Consider the following 23,849-nt stretch of genomic DNA (forward strand, 5'->3'; position numbering starts at 1 on the left):
CACAGAGACCCCCCAAAACACCCCCCATGAGCCTGCATAGGGAAGAACAAAAGTGACCCAAGGGTGAAGTGAATTCTGGATGAGTCGGCTTCAGTGGCGTCACTGAGAGACCGTGTAGACACAGCTTAGGACTGAGAAGACCTGAGTGTGAGAATACCCAAGTTCAAGTCCCAGCCTGTCACTTAACATCTGGGCAGCTTGGGGCACCTGGATGGCTCAGTGGGTTAAACATCTGCCTTCAGCTCAGGTCATGATCCCAGAGTCCTGGGATCGAGTCCCGCATCGGGCTCCCTGCTCAGTGGGGAGCCTGCTTCTCCCTCTCCCTCACCCCTCCCCCAGCTTGTGCTCTTTCTCATTCACTCACTCTCTCTCAAATAAATAAATAAAATCTTTTTTAAAAAAATCTGGGTAGCCCTGGGAAGGCAAGTCTCTGTTTCCACTTCTGGAACTGGGAGGTAATATCAGCATCACCGCGGTGAAACTTACAGAGGACAGGGTGTGTGGCAAGTGCCTCGCAGAAAAATCCCGCATCATTCATGGAGATAGCACACTCTCAAGGAGCTGGAATGCAACAACCCACTCCGTAACTAGTGGGCTGCGCCTTGTGGCTTCCTTCCAACGACCCACTACAGCGGAGGGGGGGGGCGGCAGTGGAGACACCCGACAAACACGACCTCAACCAGGTGACCCAGTAAACACCAGCGGGTGATGAGTCACACCGACGGCTCTACTTACAAAGACGGAGGCCGGCCTCCTTAATCTTCCAGGCCCAGCTGTGAACTTCCAGGAAAAGCCAGCTTTAGCGAGAACTCTGCTCAGTCCCGCCAGCGCCACACCCTCCAGATCTGGTCACAGTCCTCGTCCTCCACACCCCCGGGGGCAGGGGGAGCTCACCGCTCACCCTGGCCTGCCTTCAGCAAGAGCCCCATTAGCTCAGTGTAGCCACAACTTCCCTTACCCCCGAGTCATTTTCCACCCGCTGACCCCCCACCTTGCTCCTTGGCTATACAGTCCCACTTGCCTGAGGCATATTCAGAGTTGAGCCAACATCTCTCCCAAACTGCAAAATCCCGCTGCTGTGGTCCCGTGGCCTATCTCAGTGGTCCTGAAGTCTGCCTTTCCATCTTTAGCAAGTGTCACTGCGTTTTTTTGTTGTTTGGTTTTTTAAATGGTACCCTTGATAAGATGTGATGAGAATGTCACTTTCCTCCGTGGTTCCCCCCCCACCCCCCCCACCCCCCGCTCCCCTGACCTGTAACTCTAGTCTAATCAGGAGCAGACACAAGGCACACCCAAACTAAGGGACATTCTACCAACTCCCTGACCAGTACTTCCCACAATGTCAAGGTCATAAAAACAAGGAGTGTGAGAAACCGTCACAGCCAAGAGGAGCCTGACGTGACAGCTGAATGTAATACAGGCGCCCCCACAGGATCCTGGAACAGAAGAAGGGCATTACAGGAAAGATGAGGCAGTCTGGGTGAAGAATGGGCTTGAGTGAACGATAACAGAGCATCAATCCTGGTTCATCATTGTGCCAAACGGATCTCGCTACTATAAGATCCCAATGACAGGGACACCGGGTGCAGGCCTATGACTCTCTGTACCCTTTCTGCAGCTCTTCTGTGAGTCTAACTATTCTAAAACCAAAAGTGTTTATTTAAAACGGGGGAATTTATGGGGTGCCTGGGTGGCCAGTTGGGTAAGGGTCTAGCTTCGGCTCAGGTCACGATCCCAGGGTCCTGGGATTAAACCCCACGTGGGCTTCTCCCTGGGGAGAAGTCTGCCTCTCCCTTCTGCACCCCACCTCTGCTTGTGCTCACCTCTGCACCCCACCCCTGCTTGTGCTCACTCTCTCTCTCTCAAATAAAAAAAATCTTCAAAAAAATTTAAAAACTTTGAAATTTTAAAAATAAAAAAGGGGGAATCTAGTGTGGGGCCCCTCGACAAGAACACAAGGTAGGACAATGATTCTGGGTGGACAGCTGGGTGCAGATTCTCCCCCGACTGCGCCCAAGGCTTCCTCAGTGGTGGGCACCAACGAGCCCCAGGAGGCCAGGTAGGCGGATGGAGAGGTATGGCCGACTTTGAGGGCTCCTAAAGAAGGGAAGGACAGGGCTTGATTGTTTGGCCGAGCCATTAGCAGGAACTAAAAAGCCCAAGATGACTTCTGGTATGGCCTGCCCGACAGGTTTCCGGGTCCACTATGGTGGGCCAGTGCCATGTTTGCCGAGTGACTATATGAGGGTGGGGAATCCGGGACACCACGGGGTCCACGAGGGAAAGCTTGCCCGGCCCCTCCACACGGTCCACCTACACTTCCATTTCCCAGCTGACTATCCCCCAAGCCCCACGTGGAAAATTTTTAACCTTCCCACTACTTTTCTTTTCTTTTTTAAAACATGGAACGTCATTCATGAATTTGCGTGTCATCCTTGCCCAGGGATCAGGCTAATCTCTGTAGCGTCCGAAGTTAGTGGAGGGCTGCCGAAGTGAGCACAAACTTTCCCCCCTTAAATCCCCTACCCTCAGCCAACCCCACTCACAGGAGATGACGCACCTTCTACCTCCAAGAGAGAACAGAAACCACAGTAAGGGAACCCCCCCAACTTTCCCTCAGCACCTCACAAACTTCCCCGCATCCACAAGCAGCCTCTCCCCCTTCCCTCCCTAAGAAAAAGGAAGGGTGGTTCTTCTATTGAAAGATGCCAATCTCTCCCCCCTTTCCAGTGCTTTGTAAACGCTCCGCCCCCACTTCCGTGGAACACTGCTGCTACTGATGACCTCTTCTTTCTCTCCCACCTCTCCCTTCTTGCAAATCCATTCCCATTAGACTACAGTGACGGCCCAAATTTTTCACCTTTCCCTTTGTCACGCTGCCCATGCGACATTCAAAGGCATGATGCAAGCAGAAGCTTGAAATACAGTTACTTGGCTAAGACTCCGAAAGGAGTGTAAGAGGGAGTCTAGCTACCCTTATGAGAACATGCCCAGGAGAGTCTGATGGTCCCAGGAAGAGGACGAGAAGTGTGTGGAGCACAGCTTCCCCAGCTGAAGAACACAAGGACACCCTACAGCAGGGTCCAGCTCACTCACATGTATGTGAGCAAAAGCTGCCTAGATTAACCCATCCCCAGCCCATTCAATGATGCATGAACAAGAAACGTATTTTCAACAAGGGTTTGGGATTTCTTGTTATACAGCAATACCTAACTGGGTACATATGTGCAAGGGTCCTCCATCTTAAAAAAAAAAAAAAAAAAAAAGATATTATGTGTAATTAGGCTGCTCTAACAAGCAACCATAGGCTGGGTGGCTTAAACAACATCTCTTTCTCACAGTTCTGGAGGCTACGGAGTCCAAGATCAAGTTGCACACAGATCCAGGGTCTGGTTCCTGATTTACAGACTGCTCTTCTTCTTCTTTTGTCCCCACAGGGCAGAAGAGGGGAGGGAACTTTCTGGAATCTCTTTTTTAAGAGCACTAATTCTGTTTCTGAGGGCTCCACCATCACGACCTAATCACCTCCCAAAAGCCCACCCCCTAATACCATCATCTTGGGGTCAGGACTTAACACAAGTTTGGAAGGGACATAAACATCCAGTCCATTGCAGTGACCAATAATAATCCTGTGGACCTGTCTCTCGACTCCAGCCCTGACCCTCAGTCATCTGACTTCTCAGTTCAACTTCCAGAGCCATCTGCTCTCACTCTTGCTACTTACACTCCCCAAATCCTCCTGAAACTGCTTTCCATCAGTCCCCAATGACCATATTTAAAGGAAACCCAACAGCTATAAGTCAGTTTTCCTCATAATTTGACCTCTCCAGGGTTTATCCCTTGTCCATCCAATCCTCTCTGAAACACTCTCTTTTCGTGGATATCCTGAGTTCACCCTTCTGATTTTCCTCCTATCACATGGGCCTCTCCTTCTCAATTTCCTTTACAAGTTTGTTCTCTTCTTCCTGAAATGCTGCTGTGCCTCGGACGCATGACTAACCTTCCTTTTACCCCTACACTCTTCCTCCGTGACCTATCCACTCTCCTGGATCCATTATCACCCTGAAACTCTTCAGCTCTGTCTCTCTTCTTGACTTTATCTAAATATCTGTCTAACAGATACTTCATCTGGAGTGTCTCACAAACAAATCAAACCCAAAACATATATCTTCTGAACCTGCTCCTCTCTGTCATGTTTCTTTTTTAGTGATGAACATCCCAATGGCACAGGTGTCCAAGCCAGAGAGCTGGGCTCTGTCTTCAGCGCTCCCTCACTTTTTCCCATTCTAACTGTCACGCAATTCTGTCAACCTCCATCTCTTAAATGTCTTGCAGTCTATATATACTTGCTTCTCCATCCCCATATCTAGTTCCTGATCTGGGCCACCATTCCTCCACCTGGCTACAGCCCCTCCCCTAACTGTCCCCCCTGGTCCCATTTCTGCCCTCCCATCACTTCTCTAAACTACCAACTTGATAACTCCAAGAAACTCTTCTAATCAAGACAACTACCACTTTAAACACTTTATGGTTTCTACTTCTTAGATGAAGTCCCAACTCTTTAACAAGCTAGCTCGTTTTAACCTGGCCCTACTCATGGAAAGGTAGTAGAAGAAACCACTAGCAATATGCTATTTTGACACAGGATTATTCTGAACTGAAAGTAGACACAAGAAAGGCTCCCTAGACTCCCCCATCTGCCTAAAAGCAAGACATAAATTTCTGAAGAAGTCCCTCCTTCCCTCTGTACCAGAAAGAAGTTAATCACTAGGGCAACTGAGATCTCATCAGCCTAGAAGCGGCACCAGAGAAATCTACACAACAAACCTTCCAGTCTTTATCTAACATTAGTTATCTTTCCCAAAGAATGCCATCTCTGGAAGCCTAAAACTACTTTCTTCTGTCCTGTAAATTCTCCCCATATTTGTTCTTTGCTGAAGATCCCATGTGAGCTGGAGTTCTAAGTCACTTCTTTGAGTTACTCACTTTTCCCTGGGTAGCTCCCGTGCATACACAGGTATACATGTCTATAAACTTGTTTCTCTTTTGTTACGCAGCTACTTGGTGAGCCATCTCTTGCAATGGAAGCTCTTTCTTGGTCTCCCAAACTTGGATTAGGCACCTTAACTATGATACCCCAGGTCCACATTCCCCTGTGGCTACGGATCCCCAATCGCCACTACAACCCTTATGACCATCCTCATATATTCAAAACTTTCAGCTGACTCCAAACTCACTAAGTCCATATTTGGTAAATGATAAGATGCAAGGATTACTACTATCTTGGAAAAAATTCACTTATCAAAAAGGTTGTTAAATACCAAGCTATCACTCACATTACCTAAGAATTACATGGACATCACAAGTATTAATTGTTAATTCACTCAGCATTTTACTGACTATCAGCCTTCGGTTAAGAATCTTATTTATTCCTTTATTCAAGGGAAGCAAACAGACAATAAACTCGTGTTCCTCTAAAAATGGGGAAATGTTATAGAATTTGAGTTGCCTAAAGATTTGACTGGTTTGACTCTAGGTACTTGAAATGTACTTTTCCAAGCCAGGCCAGTAGAGGGAACCATTGACTTTGGAAATGTCACATCAGACCAAAGCAGCAGGAGTAAAAATGCTCTCCAAGGGTGGAGGTTGGGAGAGGATGGATGCGGATAGGGGCGGGGCGGCGGCGGCATGTGTCAGACTGAACAGCAGGGCTAGCCGCTGCGGGGAGGGGCACTGCCATGGCCAGTGTTAGAAGGGCTCAGAAAACCGGAGTTTACAGGAAAAGGCCCCGGCAATGCTAGGAAACGCCACAGACTTGCCAAGCTCTACTTTCTTAATGGAAACACTAGAAACCAAGAAAAGGGAAAACACTCCAAAAAGCTAAGAAGAAAAGAATCAGAATGAGGTCACACTAGCATCATGATCATAGGAGGTGAGAGCAAAAAGAATAAAAATAACGAGGCATTTAGAGGCACAGGGGTGGCTCGGCTGGTTAAGCAGCCGACTCCTGATTTTGGCTCAGGTCGTGATCTCAAGGTGGGGAGATCCAGCCCCATGTCCAGCTCCTCACTCAGCAGGGGTCTGTCTGAGAGTCTCTTCTCTCTCCCCCTCTGTGCCCCCCCCAAAAACTGTGCTCTCTAAATAAATAAATGCATGAAATCTTTTTAAAAAGGCATGTATTCCTGGCTTCAGGCCAAGTGGTACCTTCTCCCCTGAAGGGGGCCCTCCCTAAATCTGGTTCATGAGCCAGGCCATGCACAGGGACCCTTTGGTGCACCCTCCCAACCTTCTCAAAACACACCCACCCCCTGAGAACCTCACTGCCCCCCTGTCCCCTACAGCGCACAGCACACGTAATCCCAGGCCGGTCTCCGTGCATTTCCTTCAGAACCATACAAATAAGTTCAAGGAGTAACGAGTTTCAAGAATGCACCAAAGGTTACTTATACCCAACCAACCCTATCTTATCACAGTTTAGCCAGGCCGATCAAGGCATTTGTGGCCTCATGTACACTCCCAAATGCTGAGTGAGGGGGCACCTGGGTGGCTCAGTGGGTTAAAGCATCTATTTTCAGTTCAGGTCATGATCTCAAGGTCCTGGGATCGAGCCCAGCATTGGGTCCTCTGCTCAGCAGGGAGCCTACTTCCCCCTCTCTCTCTGTCTGCCTTTCTGCCTACTTGTGATCTCTCTCTGTCAAATAAATAAGTTAAATCTTTTTTTTTTTTTTTTTTTTTTTTTTAAATGCTGAGTGAGTGCCGTAGGGAGCCAGGACCCCAACTTCCGGGCGCTCGGAGAGATTACAGTACCAAGTAACATAAATATACGGCTGCTCTGGAGTTTTCCTGAACCACACAGATCCTGCTGGGACCAGCGTTGATAGACCAAGTCATTCGGGGTCATTCTGTCACCCTTGCCAGAGATGTGTTTTGGCACGGGGCATGTGACACAGCCCTTGGCAGTGAGATACAAACGAAACTCTGCCAGAGGCTTCTGGAAACGTTTTCCTGCCCCAGAGAACAGGACACAAAGACGGGGGTCTGTTCCTCCTCCCTCCTGGAGCTGAGCTGCAGAGCAGAGTCTCGTCATCAGGAGGAAAAGGTCACCAGCCCTTCTGAGAGGTGGCCTCCGGTCTCATGGGGCCTTGGGCGGCCACTCACTGAAGCAACCCCCGTTGCAAAAGAAGGCAGTTTCTTCATTGCCGGAGCCCCGTTTCTCTGGGTGTTCAGTGACGGCGCCCGGAAACGCAGATCCTGGCTCCAGTGACAATCAGGGAAACACAACAGCAAGCCGTCACTCAGGGATTGGCAAACACTCAAAATCGGTCTTTTCCAGGGTTGGTCTTTTCCTTGGGAACTGGTGGGAAGTTAAATGGGTATGGGATTTGGTAAAGGCCCCTTGGCAGCGGCTACGTAAACATGCACGTCCTTTGATGCAGCAACAGAGTGCTAAGAACCTCTCCGTGCACTGCTTCTCTTTCCTTCCCTCCCTTGTTCTCAGGCCCCGAGGTGGGCCTCGACACACAGCCCCTGCCCATTCTCCGCCCTCGGGTCTCTGGTGCGGCTCAGTAGGGGCTGGAGCAGAGGGCAAGATGGGGGTACTCACCCCTGCCTCCCTGCCCAGCACCCGCCCTACCAGCTGCACTAAGTGACCTGACACTAAGGACTAAGGACACTCAGGTGTCTGGCACCCCCAGACACAAATGACTTCGCGACAGCACTGTCCCTAACAGGCTAATTCGGAAACCTGGAACGCACCGCTCTCCACACTGGGGAGGCTGGAATCCGTGGGCTTCGGCTCACCGCGGTGGCCCTCGGATAGGAAGTAACTGTGCAGTAAATATTTGTTTTCAAAGAGGATTTTGCACAGAAGGGACGAGTCACGGTTTACCAAACCGCCTCGCCGTTACGGGACGCAGGGGACGCGGCCGCGAGCACGCGAGCACACGAGCACACCCCGGACCGTGCTGCGGGAAGAACAAGGTAAGTCTTGCGTCCCCGGGGATGTGATCTCCTAAGGTCAAATTCTTTACAGAACCACCCACGTGCGGGTAAATAAAAAGCACAGGTGCACACGTGTGTGTCTGACAGGGAGAGAGGCCTGGGAGTGTCGGTGGCCGGGGCGGGGCGGGGGGGTCTGCGGGAGGAAGAATGTGGGAGAGGAGACCGCGGCCTTTTTCTCGAAAGAACACTTCTGCGGCGCTTTTTCTTACCGTAAGCGCACATCCCCAGACAGCTTTTTGGAATTTAGAAGCCATTCGGTAAGTAAAACTGGCTATGGAGTTGGATTAAATGGGACATAGCCGGGGCGCCTGGTGGCTCCGCCGCTGGGCGTCCACCTTCGGCTCAGGTCATGATCCCAGGGTCCTGGGATCGAGCCCCGCATCGGGCTCTCAGCTCACTCAGTGGAGAGCCTGGTTCTCCCTCTCCCACTCCCCCTGCTTATGTTCCCTCCCTTGCTATGTCTCTGTCAAATAAACAAAATCTTTTTTAAAAAACGGGACACGACCATCTCTCGGCTATAGCCCAAACAGCCTCTTTCCTCCCCGGCGGGGAGCAGCGCGAACAGATCCTCGGCGGGTCTCCTTCCTTCTCACATTCCTGATGGCTCCGTGTCCCACGGACATCTCAAGGGCTGCGCGACTTCCCCAGCCCTGGGTACCCACGAAGAGCCGTCCCCGGCCACCGCACTGGTATGAGAGCCTCCCAGGCTCCAGTTCTCAAAGCGGGATCCCCAGACCAGCGGCATGGGCATCGCTGGGGCATGGGCCGGAGCCTGTAGAGATGCGCGTTCCCAGGCCCCTCCCTGACCCGTTCAATCTGAAACTGGGGGGCGGACGGGGCGGTGGGCAGAGCCGGACAATCCTTGTTTGAACCAAATCTGCATCAAAACACAGATGAGCCACCCCCCACTGATGTGGGTGCTCACAGGGAGGGACCAGCCCTGGGAGGTCCTGTCACCACCTTCAGAAACAAATCAGGGGCGCTCAGTGGGTTAAAGACTCTGCCTTCAGCTCAGGTTATGATCTCAGGGTCCTGGGATCGAGCCCGCATCGGGCTCTCTGCTCAGTGGCGAGCCTGCTTCCCCCCCTCTCTCTGTGCCTGCCTCTCTGCCTACTTGTGATCTCTCTCTCTCTGTCAAATAAATAAGCTCTTTTAAAAAAAAAGGAACAAATTAGGGAAAAAATCACTTCCTCCCATTGAAGCAAGTAAGACAAACAAGGAAGTGCTTTTTAATCAGATTTCTTCAATGTAGCAAAAAAAAAAAAAAAAAAAAAAAAAAACACCACCTTGCTCCTCCCCACCTTACTCCTTAACAATTCAGTCCTACAGCAGGCCTGGGGTGGGCGTCCCAGGGGTCAGAGCCCAGGTGCAGGGAGCGGGCGGCTGCCAAGGAAAAGGGTGCGCCCAGGACCTAGCCAGACGCAGCCACGGCTTGACCCCATCAGCAACCAAGCTAAGGATCTAGATGCCAGGAGAAAGAGAGAAGCTAAAAACAAAAAAAGAAAATACATTATACATTACATTATAGTAATACACATTTTTTGAGAGGGAAGAGAACCTCCGTACCCATCAAATTAACAACGGTCCCCTCCAGACAACAGAAGCAGAAGGCCCTGGGGCCGAGGAGCTAAGGGATGTTCACCCTGAACTTGACCGGCTTTCTGTGTTTAACTTCGGTTGCTTCTGTGGTTTTCTTCAGAACACTGCGTATTACATTTTATAATCAACTTAGCAGACCAGCAGCGGTGCCAAGTAGAGAAAGTGCCCGGGGCAGCCACCGTCCCACACGACCCAGCCGGGGTCCCAGTCCGGACACTTCCCCGCAACACCCCGACGTGTGGGGCCCAGAGAATGACACTCACGCCAGCCACGGTGATCCTAATGGTCTGACCACGCTACAGTCTCCCACGCAGCCACAGGGACGGAACAAGGATGGAAGACGCTGCTGGGCTGCCCTCAGGCCCGAGCTTCTCCCTCTGCACCGCTGGCCCCGGCGCCCTGGGCCCAGAAAACACCTGCTGCTTCTCCCTCTGCGGGGCCTCTCTCTGACCCCGAGAGGAGCTACGTCGGCTGTGACTTAAAGTACATCAATTCCAGAAAATCACAGCTCCTGCAGAAGGACGAGTGTTAGGAACGAACCTCTGGATCCCCGCCAGTTCCTCTGTTGAGCCCTCAACCCCCCAGGTGACTGTGTTTGGAGACGGGGCCTTTGGGGAGGTGACAAAGGTTAAAGATGGTCACCGGGGTCAGGAGCCCTGACCCAAGAGGACAGGTGTCCTTATCAGAGGAGATACCAGAGACCTCACACTCTCTCTCTCCACCACAGGGGGACACAGCAAGGAGGGGCCCCGTGCACGGGAGGAGGGCTCTGACCAGGAACCAAAGGCCCTGCATGGCACCTTGACCTTGGACTCCCAGCCTCCAGAACCGTGAGAAACAGATTTCTGTTGCACAATACCCCCAGTATGTGGGACTTCAGTTACATAAACCCGAACACACTGACCCCGGGGATGCTCAAGAATAAAGTAAAGGTAATCGGATGAGTGGCACAGAGACACGTTAATGGTATCATGTGCAGAATCTGCCCAGATCTTAGAGTCGCGGGATGGGGGAAATGAGAGGGACAGTGCGGCGTGAGGACCGGGCTGCTTCCTCTGGGTCTGAGAAGGAATGTCAGGAAGAACGAACAAAACAAGGCAGACAGTGTTTCACAGAGATTGACCGAGGTTTCCTAAAAGTACACCGAATGTAAGTCAGAGCAAATGCAGAGAGAAGGAGCTGAGACACGACCACTGGGGCCAGAGGGGGAGGCAGCGTTATTTTCACTATCAAGGATGAGGTGGGGGATATTTCCAAGTTTCGGCAAATATCAGGGCCTCAACAAAGATACAAGAGGAGGCTGGACTCGGGCTTCCCCGGCAACACTCAGTGGGGGGAGAAGGCAGAGGACAAGTCGCTAATCCTATTATTTCAAATGGGCAAGATTCCAGAAGGTTCTCTTGTGGGCATTAAGCCACCGCCAACACCCTTAGCGCACACAGAGTTCTGGCAAATCCGTAAGAAAGGGAACCTCGTTTCCTGCACATTCTCCTGGTGTTCATGTCTAGCCCGTGCCACGGGCCCCGCTCTCCAGCGGCCCCCAAGCCCTCCGCTCTGCACCCAGCGGACACGGGAGCCGGAGCTCCACACCCCCACCTGCCGCCGAGGCCTCTTCGACGCCCCACGTCTCAAAGCCCTGAGCACCGAACGGGGCCGGCGCTCCTCCATCATCACTGTGCATATGTCCCTCGGGAATTCGTCATGCCCCGTCCAGCCCAGAGGTCGCCTTCCTGTCGCCCCCCACGCCACACCAACTTTCTTGTCCAAGAAGTTCCTGCTTCCTCTCTGCCATGGAAACGGCTTCTGGGTCCCCGGGGGCTATCCAGCCGCTGTGACCCACACCCAGCCTCACCGCACTCAAAGGCATTCTCTCATGTTGCATCTAAACCCTTGACCGTCTGGTCCCTGCCTCCTCTTGGAGCCACCTACCATCCCTCCAAGTCACACGCAAGCCTCCCACCTCACGGCCCGAGAGGGGCTTCGCTCCCTCTTCGCCCCGTGCACTTGGCTGCCCCGGCTGCAGCAGCCTCCCTCTGACTCCTGCGGCGCTCGGTTCAAGTCCCCGCGTCCCCCCTTCCCTGACCCCTGCCCTCAACCAGCAGGCCAGCTGGGGCGTTCATGCCCACGGCCCCCGGGGCCCCCTCCGTCAGAGCTCCATCAGAGGCCTAGGCGCTGGGGAATTCCTGGAGGGCAGAGCTGCCCTTCACGTGGGCATCCCCAGTTCCTGGCCCAGTGGGAGGCGGTGAACGGGGAGCCCAGGATCACTGAACGCCGCCCGCTTTCCTCTCCCCCTCGTGCACTTCAGGACATCCTGGATCTCGGCTTTCGAAGCCTGGAGTACCCCCACAGAGGCAAAGCTTTGCACCCTAAGACCCAACGAGGCAGACATGTGTTGGCACAACCTAGCCCCCCCCAATTCGATGGGTCCCCCACCTCCCCCAGCTTGACTAAAAAGCAGTGTGTACAGACCACTCCCCGTTGACATTACAGGGAGTGAAGCTGCCAGATGCCGGCTTTGCTGGGCTCCCCAGATCAGAGTCACCCTGTGCCGCTCTGACCCAGGAGCTCGTGATGCCCAGCGGGACAGAGAGGCCTCTCTTTGCTGGTGGCAGCAAACACTCTCTCACCAGAATCAATGTGCGGTGCAGTCGGGGGCATCTTCTCCAGCTTCCCAGCCTGGAGTCCAGGGCCCAGCCCCCCACGCCATCGCGCGGCGCCCTACATTCCGTCAGTAAGCAAACACCTCTTCTTCCCGACTCGGCGGGAAGCAGCGTCTTTGCAGCTGAGAGCCTGACTCATCAAACCAACTGATCCTGCAAGCCAAGAATTTCCGAGCTGGTCAAGTGACAAACCCACTTATCACCCCAAGGACAAGCGACGTGTGGTCCAGAGGGATGAGCACAGGCCTGTCTCCAAAAAAGTCTGAGGACAGTTCTAGAGAAGGACAGCCACCAGGTGCTCAGCAGTGACGGCAGAAGTTCCACTTCTCGCAGTGACAAAGCTGGGCTGAAGGACGCTTCAGGGGACGCTCTCCCCCGGACAGTGCAATCCTGCCTCGTTCCACTGATACACTCCAGATAAGCCGCTCCCAGCTTTTTTTTACATCCATGGGCAAGTGGGAGGTTACTGTGTGAATACGTCTAGCAGATCCAGTAACCATCACTTACAGCCTGTCTACGGGATCTAGTCACTATCGCCAGCGAGGGCGGGAGGTCACCAGCATCTCTCCGCTCCCCATCCCCAAGCACTGGGTAGGTGCGATGCTCTAGGGGAAGGGATGACGAGCCTGGGTTTCTGCAGCAGCTTCACCTTCAAAGATGCTGGGGAGTTATCAGGGCGACACGTGCCCAACAGTGAGCTCTGCGCAAACCGCATCGTCCCCAAGGCACGAGGAGAATACATCCCTGTCCTGACCGGCCCTTTCCTGTGCCGCTCAGCAGCAGAATAAAGAGCTGATCAATTCCCGTCCTTACGTTAACTTCACGAGCTGAGTTCAAGGGCAAAGCCCTGCCCCCCGCCCGCCCCCCACCGCTTAGCAGCTGCCCCCCAGCCTCCAGTAGGCAAAGCCGGGTCTTACCTGCCTGCGCGGCTGTGATTAGGGCCGTGTTCCCCTCGCTGTCCTGCCAGTTGACATCAACGTGGGGGCACTCGGCTAAGACCACCACAGTATCCACAAAGCCGTGGTAGCAGGCGACAATAAGGCCAGTCTAGAAGTGAAGAGGGAAGCGGGTCAGAGGGCCAGAGCCCGAGCATCACCACCGAAGACCCCGCGTGCACACACTGTCCCCCCACGGTGGGACACAGAGAACCCCGGGGCCCGGTTCTGGTTGGTGGTTTAACAAGCCAGACACTTGTTCACTCTCGAGTGTTCTCAGAGGGCTGCCCACGAGAGAGGGCACGATGCCTGGGAAACGTCCGGAAACCGAGATCCCTGCCCTGTACGGTGCGCCTTCCAACGGGAGGACAGAGCAAACTAGAGAGCCACCAGGGTGACGACAGAGCGTGTGAGAAAGGAGACGAGGGTCAGAGAGGCTGTGAGTGCGGGGGACACGTGGCTCAGTCTCCAACAGAGTGCGCAGCGGCGGCTCCCTGGGAAGGGGACGGTAGATGAAGCTGGGCAGGAGGTGCGGCAGAGCGAGGGCCGTCGGGGAGGCACCCCGGGAGGCCCGGGGGCTGGAAGGAGGAAGGGAAGGGGCATGGGAAGCCCGGAGGCCACAGCACAAACCCTGAGACCGGCCGAGTATTGAGCGATCAGTCGTCAGGTGCCCTCATCAAGTCCAGCTGCGGGATGGACACGGAGTGTACGGGACCAGTCTGGTTACGGGGAGACCAGCTGGGAGGGATGCTATCATTAAAAATAAATATTTGGTCTTTGTCCCCAGTTCCCGGCACAGAGCTCTGAAAACACTTAGAAACTGCAGTTCTTACGTGCCCCTGATACGACGCACATGGTGGGGGGCGGGGTGCTGGGAGCGTCAGGACGGAGGCCAGTCTCTAGGAAGACCGACTGCCACACAAGCAGGAGGTCAGGTCTTGCCGCTTCTCTGCACCAACCCCAACCCCACCTCCGGAGAGGGGAGCAGGGCTGGAGACGGAGTTCTATCACCAACAGCCAATGACTGAAGGCTCAGAGCAAATCGTACCCACTTAATGAAAGCTTCACAAACACCCCTGAACAGTGCGGTTCGGGGGGCTTCTGGGTTGGTACTGAGAGGGGGGTTCTCCCAGAAAGGGCACAAAGGTCCACACCCCTTTCCCATACCTCGCCCAGAGCAACTTCTATTTGGCTGTTCTCGGCTTGTGTGCTTGATGATAAACCAGTGACAGTCACCAGTGAAGCACTTTCCTGAGTTCTGTGAGTTACTCTAGTGAATCATCAAACATAGGCGGGGAGGAATCCCCAAATTTGTAGCCCGTTGGATCAGCGGGTGACCCCTGGGTCAAGACTTGCAGGACGGAGCCCCCCACCTGTGGGTCTGCACTAACTGGAGAGTTTGGGTCAGAATTCCTGGCATCGCTGGAGACCACTGGTGTCAGGGAACTGGAGAAACCGGAAAGGAAGAACCACACGGATTTGATGTCAGAGGAGAAAGACTTTACAGGCTCCAGGACGGGGAGAAACGAATTTCTGCCGTTTGAGCGGCCATCCACTTTCCGGTATTTTGCTGGAGCCGCTGAGCTGACTAAACGGTGGGCGACAAAGGAAAATGATCTAAGGGTCCTCACACACACGGATTCGGTGACACGCTAAAATTCAAGACGTGGCCATCCAGAGCTAAGGATCCCGGGACGTTGAGCACTGCCGGGCGCTCGCAGCACCGCACAGGGGACACTCGCGCTTAGAGCAACTCCACCTTGACCCAGCTCTACGTGGGCCAGCTTTCCACCAAGAATGCCATTTTTCATGGAACCAGGAGGAGGCACGGGCAATCCTACCTACTTACCTCACTAAGCTCCGGTGGCTGTCCCAAAAGAACACTGAATCACAAATATTAGAATTTTTAGTTTCAGAGACGACCACAGATTTTCTTTTTAATACTATCATCCGTTGGGCAGCATAAGGAACTCCATAATGTTGCGACCATAGTAAAGCCTATTTCCTATGCCCCAGCTCACGCCTTCTTTGAAGTGCGTCATTCCATCCATAGCGTGAACTGGTTCACAGTAACTTAACTTAAAAGAGAAGCGAGCACGCGTGAGCCCAGGCTTTCCGTGTCTGTGATAACCAGAGTTCACTGCCACCAACACCTGCATTCTCCCACCCAACGTGTCTGCTCTCTGACACTCAGAGGTCTGGAAAACCTGTGACTCCACGCGGTAGGCACCAGAATCTCATTTTGGAGGTTTATCTCAAGTGTCTGACGATTTCCTGATTTATAAATAAGGCATGCTGGACACAGTATAACATCTTGCTTCTTATATAACGACACAAGAAGCTCATATTTATTACAGAAAAGAAATCCGAAAACAGAGAAGACAAAAAATTACCCAGACACACACAATCTCACAAACACATAGGTATACGCACACGCATGCACACACATTTTTTCTATACCCAAATAGGATTACTTGCTCTATGTTTCAATGAGGACTGTATCAGTAACATCTTTGCACATCAATCAAAACACTGGTGTGTCAACATTTCCACCAGATGTGGAACATTCTATTCTAGGAGGGCAGAATCATAATTTAATGCATCCCTACTCTTGGATGGGGAGATGGATTCCCTGTTTTTTCCCCTATTATGAGTAACAACTATAATGAAAACCCCTAGAACCAAGGCTTTGTACATCTCATTCCTTATTGTATCAGGAGACATTCTTAGAAGTAGGATTTCTGGACTAAAGGAAAGAAATAATCTGAAAGCTAGAACACACACTGAAAACCTGTCCTTCAAAAACATCCCAAAGGCACCCACCTTTGCCAATCTGGCCATCCAATCTTTACTTAAGGACCCTGGGTTAAAAGGAGGAATTCCCATCAGCGGATAATAAAGCAATGCTCCGAGCGCCCCTGACGCCTGACTTCGGTTCACGCTCTCTCCCTATCATGCTCACCTCCATTCCTTGCTACCACAACCACTGGGAGGGTCTGTTCTGGAATCACAGCCCCTCTGACCACCTAAGGTAAGACTTCCCAAAACGTGCAGCACACCGCTACTGAGAGCAACCTTGGAAATCTCAGCACAACCTTAGGTTGGAAATGAAGACAATCGGGGAAAAAACAGAAACTTAAATTTGAGAGCTCAGGATAAAATGGTACTGGATGCCCCTCGTGTCCCAACAGAGGCTGACTGACTAATTACTATTAAAAACAATAACCTTCATTCCCTACTCTCTGGGGGTTTATTGGCACCCTCGAACCATGGTCTCCCAAGACAAACCACAACAAGACTAGTCACAACTGCAAATAAATATTAACCACTTGCTAAACTGATAGAAGCCCATTTTTAGATGGTCCCTAAGCCACATATAGACTGTTTTTTTTTAATTACTAAGTGTCCATGAGAATAAAATATGATTATTAAGAAAAATTCAGTAAACTACCTACAATGGGAAATTTCTATTTCGACATCAGCTAGAAATTCAAGTCCCTCAAAACACAAGCTACACACCAATTTTTAAGGCTACACACCATAGAAATGGCACAATTACATCAAAAATAATGAGTTGAGATGTTTCTGCTTAAAAACTGCAAGGGTCTGCACATCAAAAAATGAAAATATACAAACCCAAACCCCATGCCTCTCACAAAGAAAGGAGGATCTAACATCAGCATTTAACATCATTTACTGTATTGATAGAAGAGATGCAGGCAGGAGGAAGAAAGGTCACACACATACACAAACACACACACACACACACACACACACACACACACACACACAACCAGAAAATGCACAGGAAACATCTAGATGAATCACACCAAAGTATTAACATCCTCTGTAAAAGGAATGGGAATAGAGTGTACATGATGGTTAATTTTAGGTGTCATAATTTTATGTTGTACCAGATAGTTGGTCAAACATTATTCTAGATATTTCTGTGAAGTTTTTTGTTTTTGTTTTTGTTTTTTTGTTTGTTTGTTTGTTTTTAACGAGACTAACATTTAAATCAGTATACTGAGTAAAGCAGATTGCTCTCCATGATTTGGGTAGGCCTCATTCCATCAGTTGAAGGCCTGAATAGAACAAAGACAGACCTGCCCTATGCAAGAAGGAATTCTGCCAGGGGACCACCTTTGGACTTGAACTATAACTCTTCCCTGCGTCTCCAGCCTGCCAGCCCATAGTCTCCATAGTTACATATAGTTACGGCCTCGGGGTTACATATAGTTACGTCTCCATAGTTACATATAGTTGTTTTATAGCTACACAGAGCTAGCTAGAGATACACTTATTTGTGTGTCTCTAGCTAAAAACATATGGAGATATATAGACAGAAATACACAGATACCTAAAGATACACAGATTCTATCAGTCTATTTCTCTGGAGACTCCTGATTAAGACACGGTAGGTGGGAAAACACACTTTGAAGGAACTGCTTTTTACCCTATGTTTCTGGACAGTTCTTGTTCTTTAAAACAAAGTTGTATTTGTGAGGAACTTGCAGGATTTTAATTCACAATGAAAAAAAGTACAAGTAATGGTGTTTACGTCCATAACACTCTCATTAGGAAATAAAGTTTTATGACAACCACTGTAAACAGTGGAGGAGACAAGCACCTGTGAGGAGGGAGGGGTGCGGAGGGCAGAAGCGACCAGGAGCTGACAAACAGCCAAGCGAAGAGACCGGGACACCAAGAAGCTCTACGAACCCCGAGGCCGAACCCCAAGCCCGCATGGTACAAAAATAGGTGTAGGAATTATCCTGATCATCCAGAATAAAAAGGATATTACCCACATTCTAATGTGAGGGAAAAAACCTCCATTGTTCATAGTACAATTTTTTAAAATTTGGTACCAAGAGAAGAAACTTGAGTTATTCCGAAGTTCACTTCTATGCAACACCTTTCTCGGTCCTCCATAGTACGACCACCGGCTCGAAGCAGAAAATGGTCACACGGCTTTGGGAAAGAACTTAAGAATCTCAGTCCTCTACAATATATGGTATTTCTAGAAGGTGCCATGAGTTACTGCTAGCATGGGCCTGATCTGTTGGGTCAGGTGTGTTTGGCATAGTTCCAATAATCTTATTTCTGAGAAGCACCATGATGAGAACGTAAATCGCAGGACAGGAATCTGGTCTGTGATGGTCCCTGGTGAGTCCCCAGCTCTAAGAACAACACTGAGCTGTGATATATTTATTGAACAAATAAAAGAAGATGAGCATTTTTAGTAAACAGCTTCTTCCCAGATGGTCAATGCATTTGACCTTTGCACTACCACACTTTGGTGGCAAGGGCGTGGCGCGCACCCTCTTGGACAGCAGGCCAGGTCCACCTTCAGCCTCCTCCACCCGCAGCTTGGCCCCACCACTGGTCCTAACCACCTGGAAGGCAAAAAAAATCCAGCAACTCCACTCACGCTAACATTGCCTGAGTTTGCAGGCTTTAAATAATTCTCACCAAACTATCACTTTGTAAAATGTTGCTTTTGTGTTATACACCTCGTAAAATATTTGCAGCTTCTGTGAGGAGACACGGGACTCTGAGAAATGTTTCTGGTCCCCTGAGATAGGCTCACACGCCGCGGGATGGCTGATGAGGCCAAGGGAGCAGCAGGGGAATGTTCAGGAAAACCCATAATCTTGGGAGACGGGTTGTTTGTGAGCCTGGAAGTCTGTCAGACGTTATAAAACACATTCTAGGTGGGCCTTCTAGAATAGAAATCACAGCCAAGTTTTCCTTTGTTAACTTTTAGGAATTGAGTTAAAATGAGGGCCCTAAGGAAAGAATATTCCGCTGCAAGGGAGAGATTGGAACCAGGATAAAAATAGCCCAGACCACTGGTTGCAGCAAAGACAATGGCCTGAGAAGGGGGAGGTCCCGGCCGGGCCGGGCTCTTGGTTCAGCCCCACCCAGATGAAGCAAACCCAAGACGGGCTCAGATTTTCCACTCTGAGAGTCTCCTGTGAACATGTCCTTACCGTCTAGTGAAGCTATTCTCCCAATGAGATGCCAAAGGCAAAGGCATTCTATGAAAGTCTTCATCTCACGCTGGTTCATTATTTCAGCACAGGGCGGGGGAAGGTGAGTCATGATGCTCCAAGGCCAGCTCCACGGGCAGGAGCGCATCCGCCGGCCTTCCACGGGCAGCCCAGGAGCGCCGGTGCACCTGCGAGGCGCGGCACCCTCCGCCAGCCCCGTCCTGTAGAAGCCCGACTGTGCTGTTTCTCCGTGTATCGTTCAACTAAGAAACGGCTGTTTCTTTCGCTCAAGGCAAACCCTTCCCTGCTGTCTTAGGGGAGCCGACTGAACTCAACCGCAGAGCCCAGGCAGCAAACTTCCTCTCTAAAGTGGCTTCCTAAGAACTCACATCAGCGTGCAATTTCAATGAGAGGACACGCTGTCTTTTAAAGTCGCACACTTATTAGACTTCGAGGTGTGATTTTTTTTAAAGTGTCTTGCCCAACTACTTCCTGTGATGTGTTATCAGAAGTTTGGAGGGTAAAGAGATGTCCGGGCCTGGCGCAGAGGGAGTGGGGGTGACCACCTGGCCAGGAGGCAGGTGCCAAGGGCACCGTCCACAGTAGAGCATGGACCCAGGACCTCTCAGAAGCCGGCTCACAGGAACGAGTCCCATGGAACATTCCATAGACAGCTGGTGCAACACACAGTTAGGGCCTGCTTGTGCCAAGCACAGCTCAGTGCTGCAGGGACCCCACCCCAGAGCCCCTGATAAGCCGCTTGTGCCCAAGCAGCATCGACTCCCGGAGCTCTCTCCGCAAGGTGGGGGGAGCGTTCATTGTAAACAGATTCCAATTGTTTTTTTTAAGATTTTATTTATTTATTTGACACAGACAGAAACAGTGAGCGAGGGAACACAAGCAGGGGAAGTGGGAGAAGGAGAAGCAGGCTTGCCACTGAGCAGGGAGCCTGATGCGGAGCTCGATCCCAGGACCCCAGGATCATGACCTGAGCCGAAGGCAGACACTTAAGGACTGAGCCACCCAAGCGCCCCAACAGATTCCAAATATTGAGAAAGGAAAACAGAAAGCAGGTGATACAACAAACACACTCGTCACACTGACTATACCAACAAAGGCTAATATGCTGTCCTAACGGCTTCACACTACTATAAGAAATCAGCCTTCCAGAAAGGGCCAACATCCCTTTTGGGGCATCCTTCCTCCCCAGAAGCAACCAGGTATGTGCTGATAGGTATCCTGATGTGGATTCTGAATTTTTATTACCTATGCCACATACCCATAAACAATACATCAGATACAGAGTGTTAGCTTGTACATGAAATATTTACAGAAAGTCGTATTTCTGTGTACCTATGGAGCCCGTAACCTGATCTACTCAGGACTGGATGTGAGAGAAACCCAAACACCAGGCAAGCACACCGTCCGCACATATGGGTCCCTCACTAGTCACTCGCACCCCCAAACTGACAGACATTTAATTTAAATTGGTTCCAAAGTCCCACAGGTGTAACTGGGAGCACGGAGTTAGGACCTTGGTCTGTATCTCCTGCTGCACCTGACCTCGAGGTTCTTGGGAATTGGTGTCTAAAAGGGTTTCTGCACCAGGACGCCGTTTACCTGCGGGCCCTATGTGTCTATCCTGAGAGGCAAACCCTCGTCCTGTGCAATATTTACCGCATCCTTGGCCGTTGTTCACTGAACACCAGTAGCGTCCCTTATCCCCAATGACTGGCAACCAACAATGTCTCCAGACACTGCCAGAAGCCCCCGCCCTGGGGCAAAATCACCACCCGGTGAGAACCACCTACACAAGTGAACCAGATGGGGGTAGGACCCCCCAGAATGCTCTCCGAAGTGGCTGCAGGTTCTTACACGCCACCCCCGGAGGACGCAAGTTCCGACCTTCTTCCATCAATACCCAGCCCGTGTGCAACCTTGCTTTTCTTTTCTCCCGCTTTTCTTTTTCCCCAGCTCGATGGGAAGTCCTTGTTACTGTCTTTAGCTTGCATTTCCGATCACAGGTCAGATAGAAGCCCTCGCACGTGTTCCAGGGAATGACTGATTTGTATCCTTTGCCCATTTCCTGCTGGCTTCTTTTCCTTATTGATCAGCCTGAGTTCTTTACATATTCAGAGTCAGCACTCTCCAACAGAAATAAAACAGGAGCCACAAATAAAAGCCATATACTTAACTTTAAGTGTTCTGGTGACCCCATGAAGAAAAAGAAATCAAGTGAAATTTATTTTAATGCTGCATTTTATTTAACCCAACATATCCCAAATACGACTGTAACACATAATCAACACTAAGCAAGATATTAACGAGGCAGCAGGTGCGGGGAGGGCGCCCTGAGTCGTGCTGAAACCGCCACCCGTGAGCTTTTGCCGCATCTCCTGGAAAGGGGCAGAGGAAATTGCCGTTGAGTGTTGTTGATTCAGAAATGTGAAGCTATAAATAATGAGATGAACTCACTGGGCGTCTAGCAGAAAAACAAGTGGTTGGAAGCTCACCATCTAGAGGGTTCTGCTTTCCCAAGTAACCCTTAGCACTCCCCAAAAAGTCCTGATCGACATCCGTCCTCCGCCTCCCCTGTCTTCCACATGCATAGGACACACACTTGCCCACGTGTCTGTGACAGTCCACAGGGGAGCTGGTAAGGAACACAACAGAACTTTAAAAAAAAAAAAAAAAAAAGCAAGGTGGTGGGGGGGCACCGGGTGGCTGTAGGTCACAAACAAAAGCGCATTGTCCCTTCCAGACAGAAGTTTCAGGAGACAGCACACTGTGTCCCTTTTTTCTGCATGGACTATCCTTGGAGCTCAGAGATGGACTGTCTGTCTCTCAGCCTGCGCCTTGCTGAGGACTTGCGGAGGAGACAACCCCCCCCAACGCCTCCAGCCAACCTGCCAGAGCATGAATGAGTAAGCAGCGAATCTTGGGGCTTGTTCCTTAGCACGGTAAACACACCACATGCAAAACTGACAGACACATGCATACAGAACGGGCACGGGTATTATATAACATACACTTACACAGGTGCTGATTGATTTCCTGTTTATTTTTCTCCTTGGCAAACACTGTCCTTTATTTTAAGATTATGTCCTTGCTACTCGACTGGGCCTGCAACGTACTTTCACGTATAACAGGACGGAGAAAGAGTTTCCGATGACGGCTTCCTTTCTCAGCCTGCAACACCAAAACCCGGTAGCCGTGTCCCGCCACACATTCCAGACACACTCACGCGAGGCCGGTGCTCCAGCCCGGGAAGCACGGCTCCTCTCCACGCCTGAGTGCCCACGCGCGCTGCCCGCCACCCGCGGCTGCCGAGCTCCAACACCGCCACATGAGGTCTCCAGGGTGGGGCTCTCGCCAGCGCCAACCATCGCCAGCGCCAACCATCGCCAGCACCAACCATCGCCAGCGCCAACCATCGCCGCTTGCCCTGACTCAGCTCTCCAAGCCTCTGAGCCTTTGCCGCTGGAGAGGCCTCCACCTGGAGCACCTCCCCGCCTCCACGGTCGCATCCCCGAGTCCCCGGGCACAGGTCTGGTCCTTCCGCACGCCAGGGCTCGCCCCCTCTACGCCCATCTGCTGGTGCTCCCACTGGGCTGGGAGCACTCCTCGCGGGAAGGTGGGCTCCAAGTGGAGAAGCACCATCTTTCTGACTCTGTCTCCCCAGTGTCTGGCATCCACGAGACACTCGGTAAGCACCTGCTGAAGGAATGAAATGCCCCTGACAAGGTTCAGTACCTCCCAGCTCTCCCGGCGCTCGGCTTCCTGTCCCGACTGAGCCACGGACGCGTGGTGACAAGCTTCGCGCTTTTTACGTTACGGGCACATCCAAGCTAGGGAATTACTTGGGGTCCCGGGGAACCTCCAAGAACACAGGTGCCTTTCGTGTGCTAAGAATCACTCTAGCCGGTGCTGCCGGATCTGGGGCTGAGGTGGAAAACAACCAGACTCGAAGAAATCGAAAGCGGGCTCCAGAATTCCTCTGTGGGGATTCGCGTCAAGGACATCAACGGTACGCCAAGAGATCTGCATAAAACGCCACAACTGGAAAACCCAACGCCAAGAGATCTGCATAAAACGCCACAACTGGAAAACCCAAATCCACACCGAGGGATGATGGACTAATGAACACAGGCTATGGGACACTCTGTCACCCCCAACAGGAATGACGCCGGAATGCAGGCGCTGATGCGGAAAGATCTTGGGGGGCCACTCTTAGTGAAAACAACCTCAACCTCATCAGAACAGGGCATGGGACACAACCTCTTCTGGGCTGAGCTGCTCAGATGTGTGCAGGGCCCCTGGAAGGGCTACGGTCATAAATGATCCTTCTTTGCTCTGAAAGGAGATGTAAGAGGGGCTCCTGGGTGGCTCAGTGGGTTAAAGCCTCTGCCTTCGGCTCAGGTCATGATCCCAGGGTCCTGGGATCAAGCCCCACGTCGGGCTCTCTGCTCAGTGGGGAGCCTGCTTCCTCCTCTCTCTCTCTCTCTCTCTCTGCCTGCCTCTCTGCCTACCTGTGATCTCTGTCTGTCAAATAAATTTTAAAAGTCTTTAAAAAAAAAAGCAGAAGAAGAAGAAATCTAACTATCTAACTAGCAGGACACCTGGGTGGCTTAGTCGGTTAAGTGTCTGTCTTCAGCTCAGGT

The 23,849-nt window shown here is 51.4% G+C and overlaps 1 protein-coding gene, 1 long non-coding RNA gene and 1 pseudogene across 2 annotated transcripts in view; all 3 read right to left on the reverse strand.

Annotated features, from left to right (window-relative positions):
• The window catches only part of ANKRD33B (ankyrin repeat domain 33B), a 73,516-nt gene that overhangs the window by 12,415 nt on the left and 37,252 nt on the right, over positions 1-23,849 (reverse strand). Inside the window, exon 2 of the mRNA XM_032337750.1 lies at positions 13,178-13,307. Coding sequence (XP_032193641.1) covers positions 13,178-13,307 — 130 coding nt within the window. The remainder of the gene's footprint in view (positions 1-13,177; positions 13,308-23,849) is intronic.
• On the reverse strand, positions 2,399-2,498 carry LOC116587422 (annotated as a pseudogene).
• LOC116587075 lies at positions 21,430-23,582 on the reverse strand. Its single transcript, XR_004284297.1, has 2 exons — positions 23,262-23,582; positions 21,430-23,229 (listed from the first exon to the last, which is right to left on the reverse strand). It is a non-coding gene; the product is annotated as an uncharacterized LOC116587075 (long non-coding RNA).

This window comes from Mustela erminea, chromosome 3 (genome assembly GCF_009829155.1).
Source record: "Mustela erminea isolate mMusErm1 chromosome 3, mMusErm1.Pri, whole genome shotgun sequence".
Taxonomy (NCBI): Eukaryota; Metazoa; Chordata; class Mammalia; order Carnivora; family Mustelidae; genus Mustela; species Mustela erminea.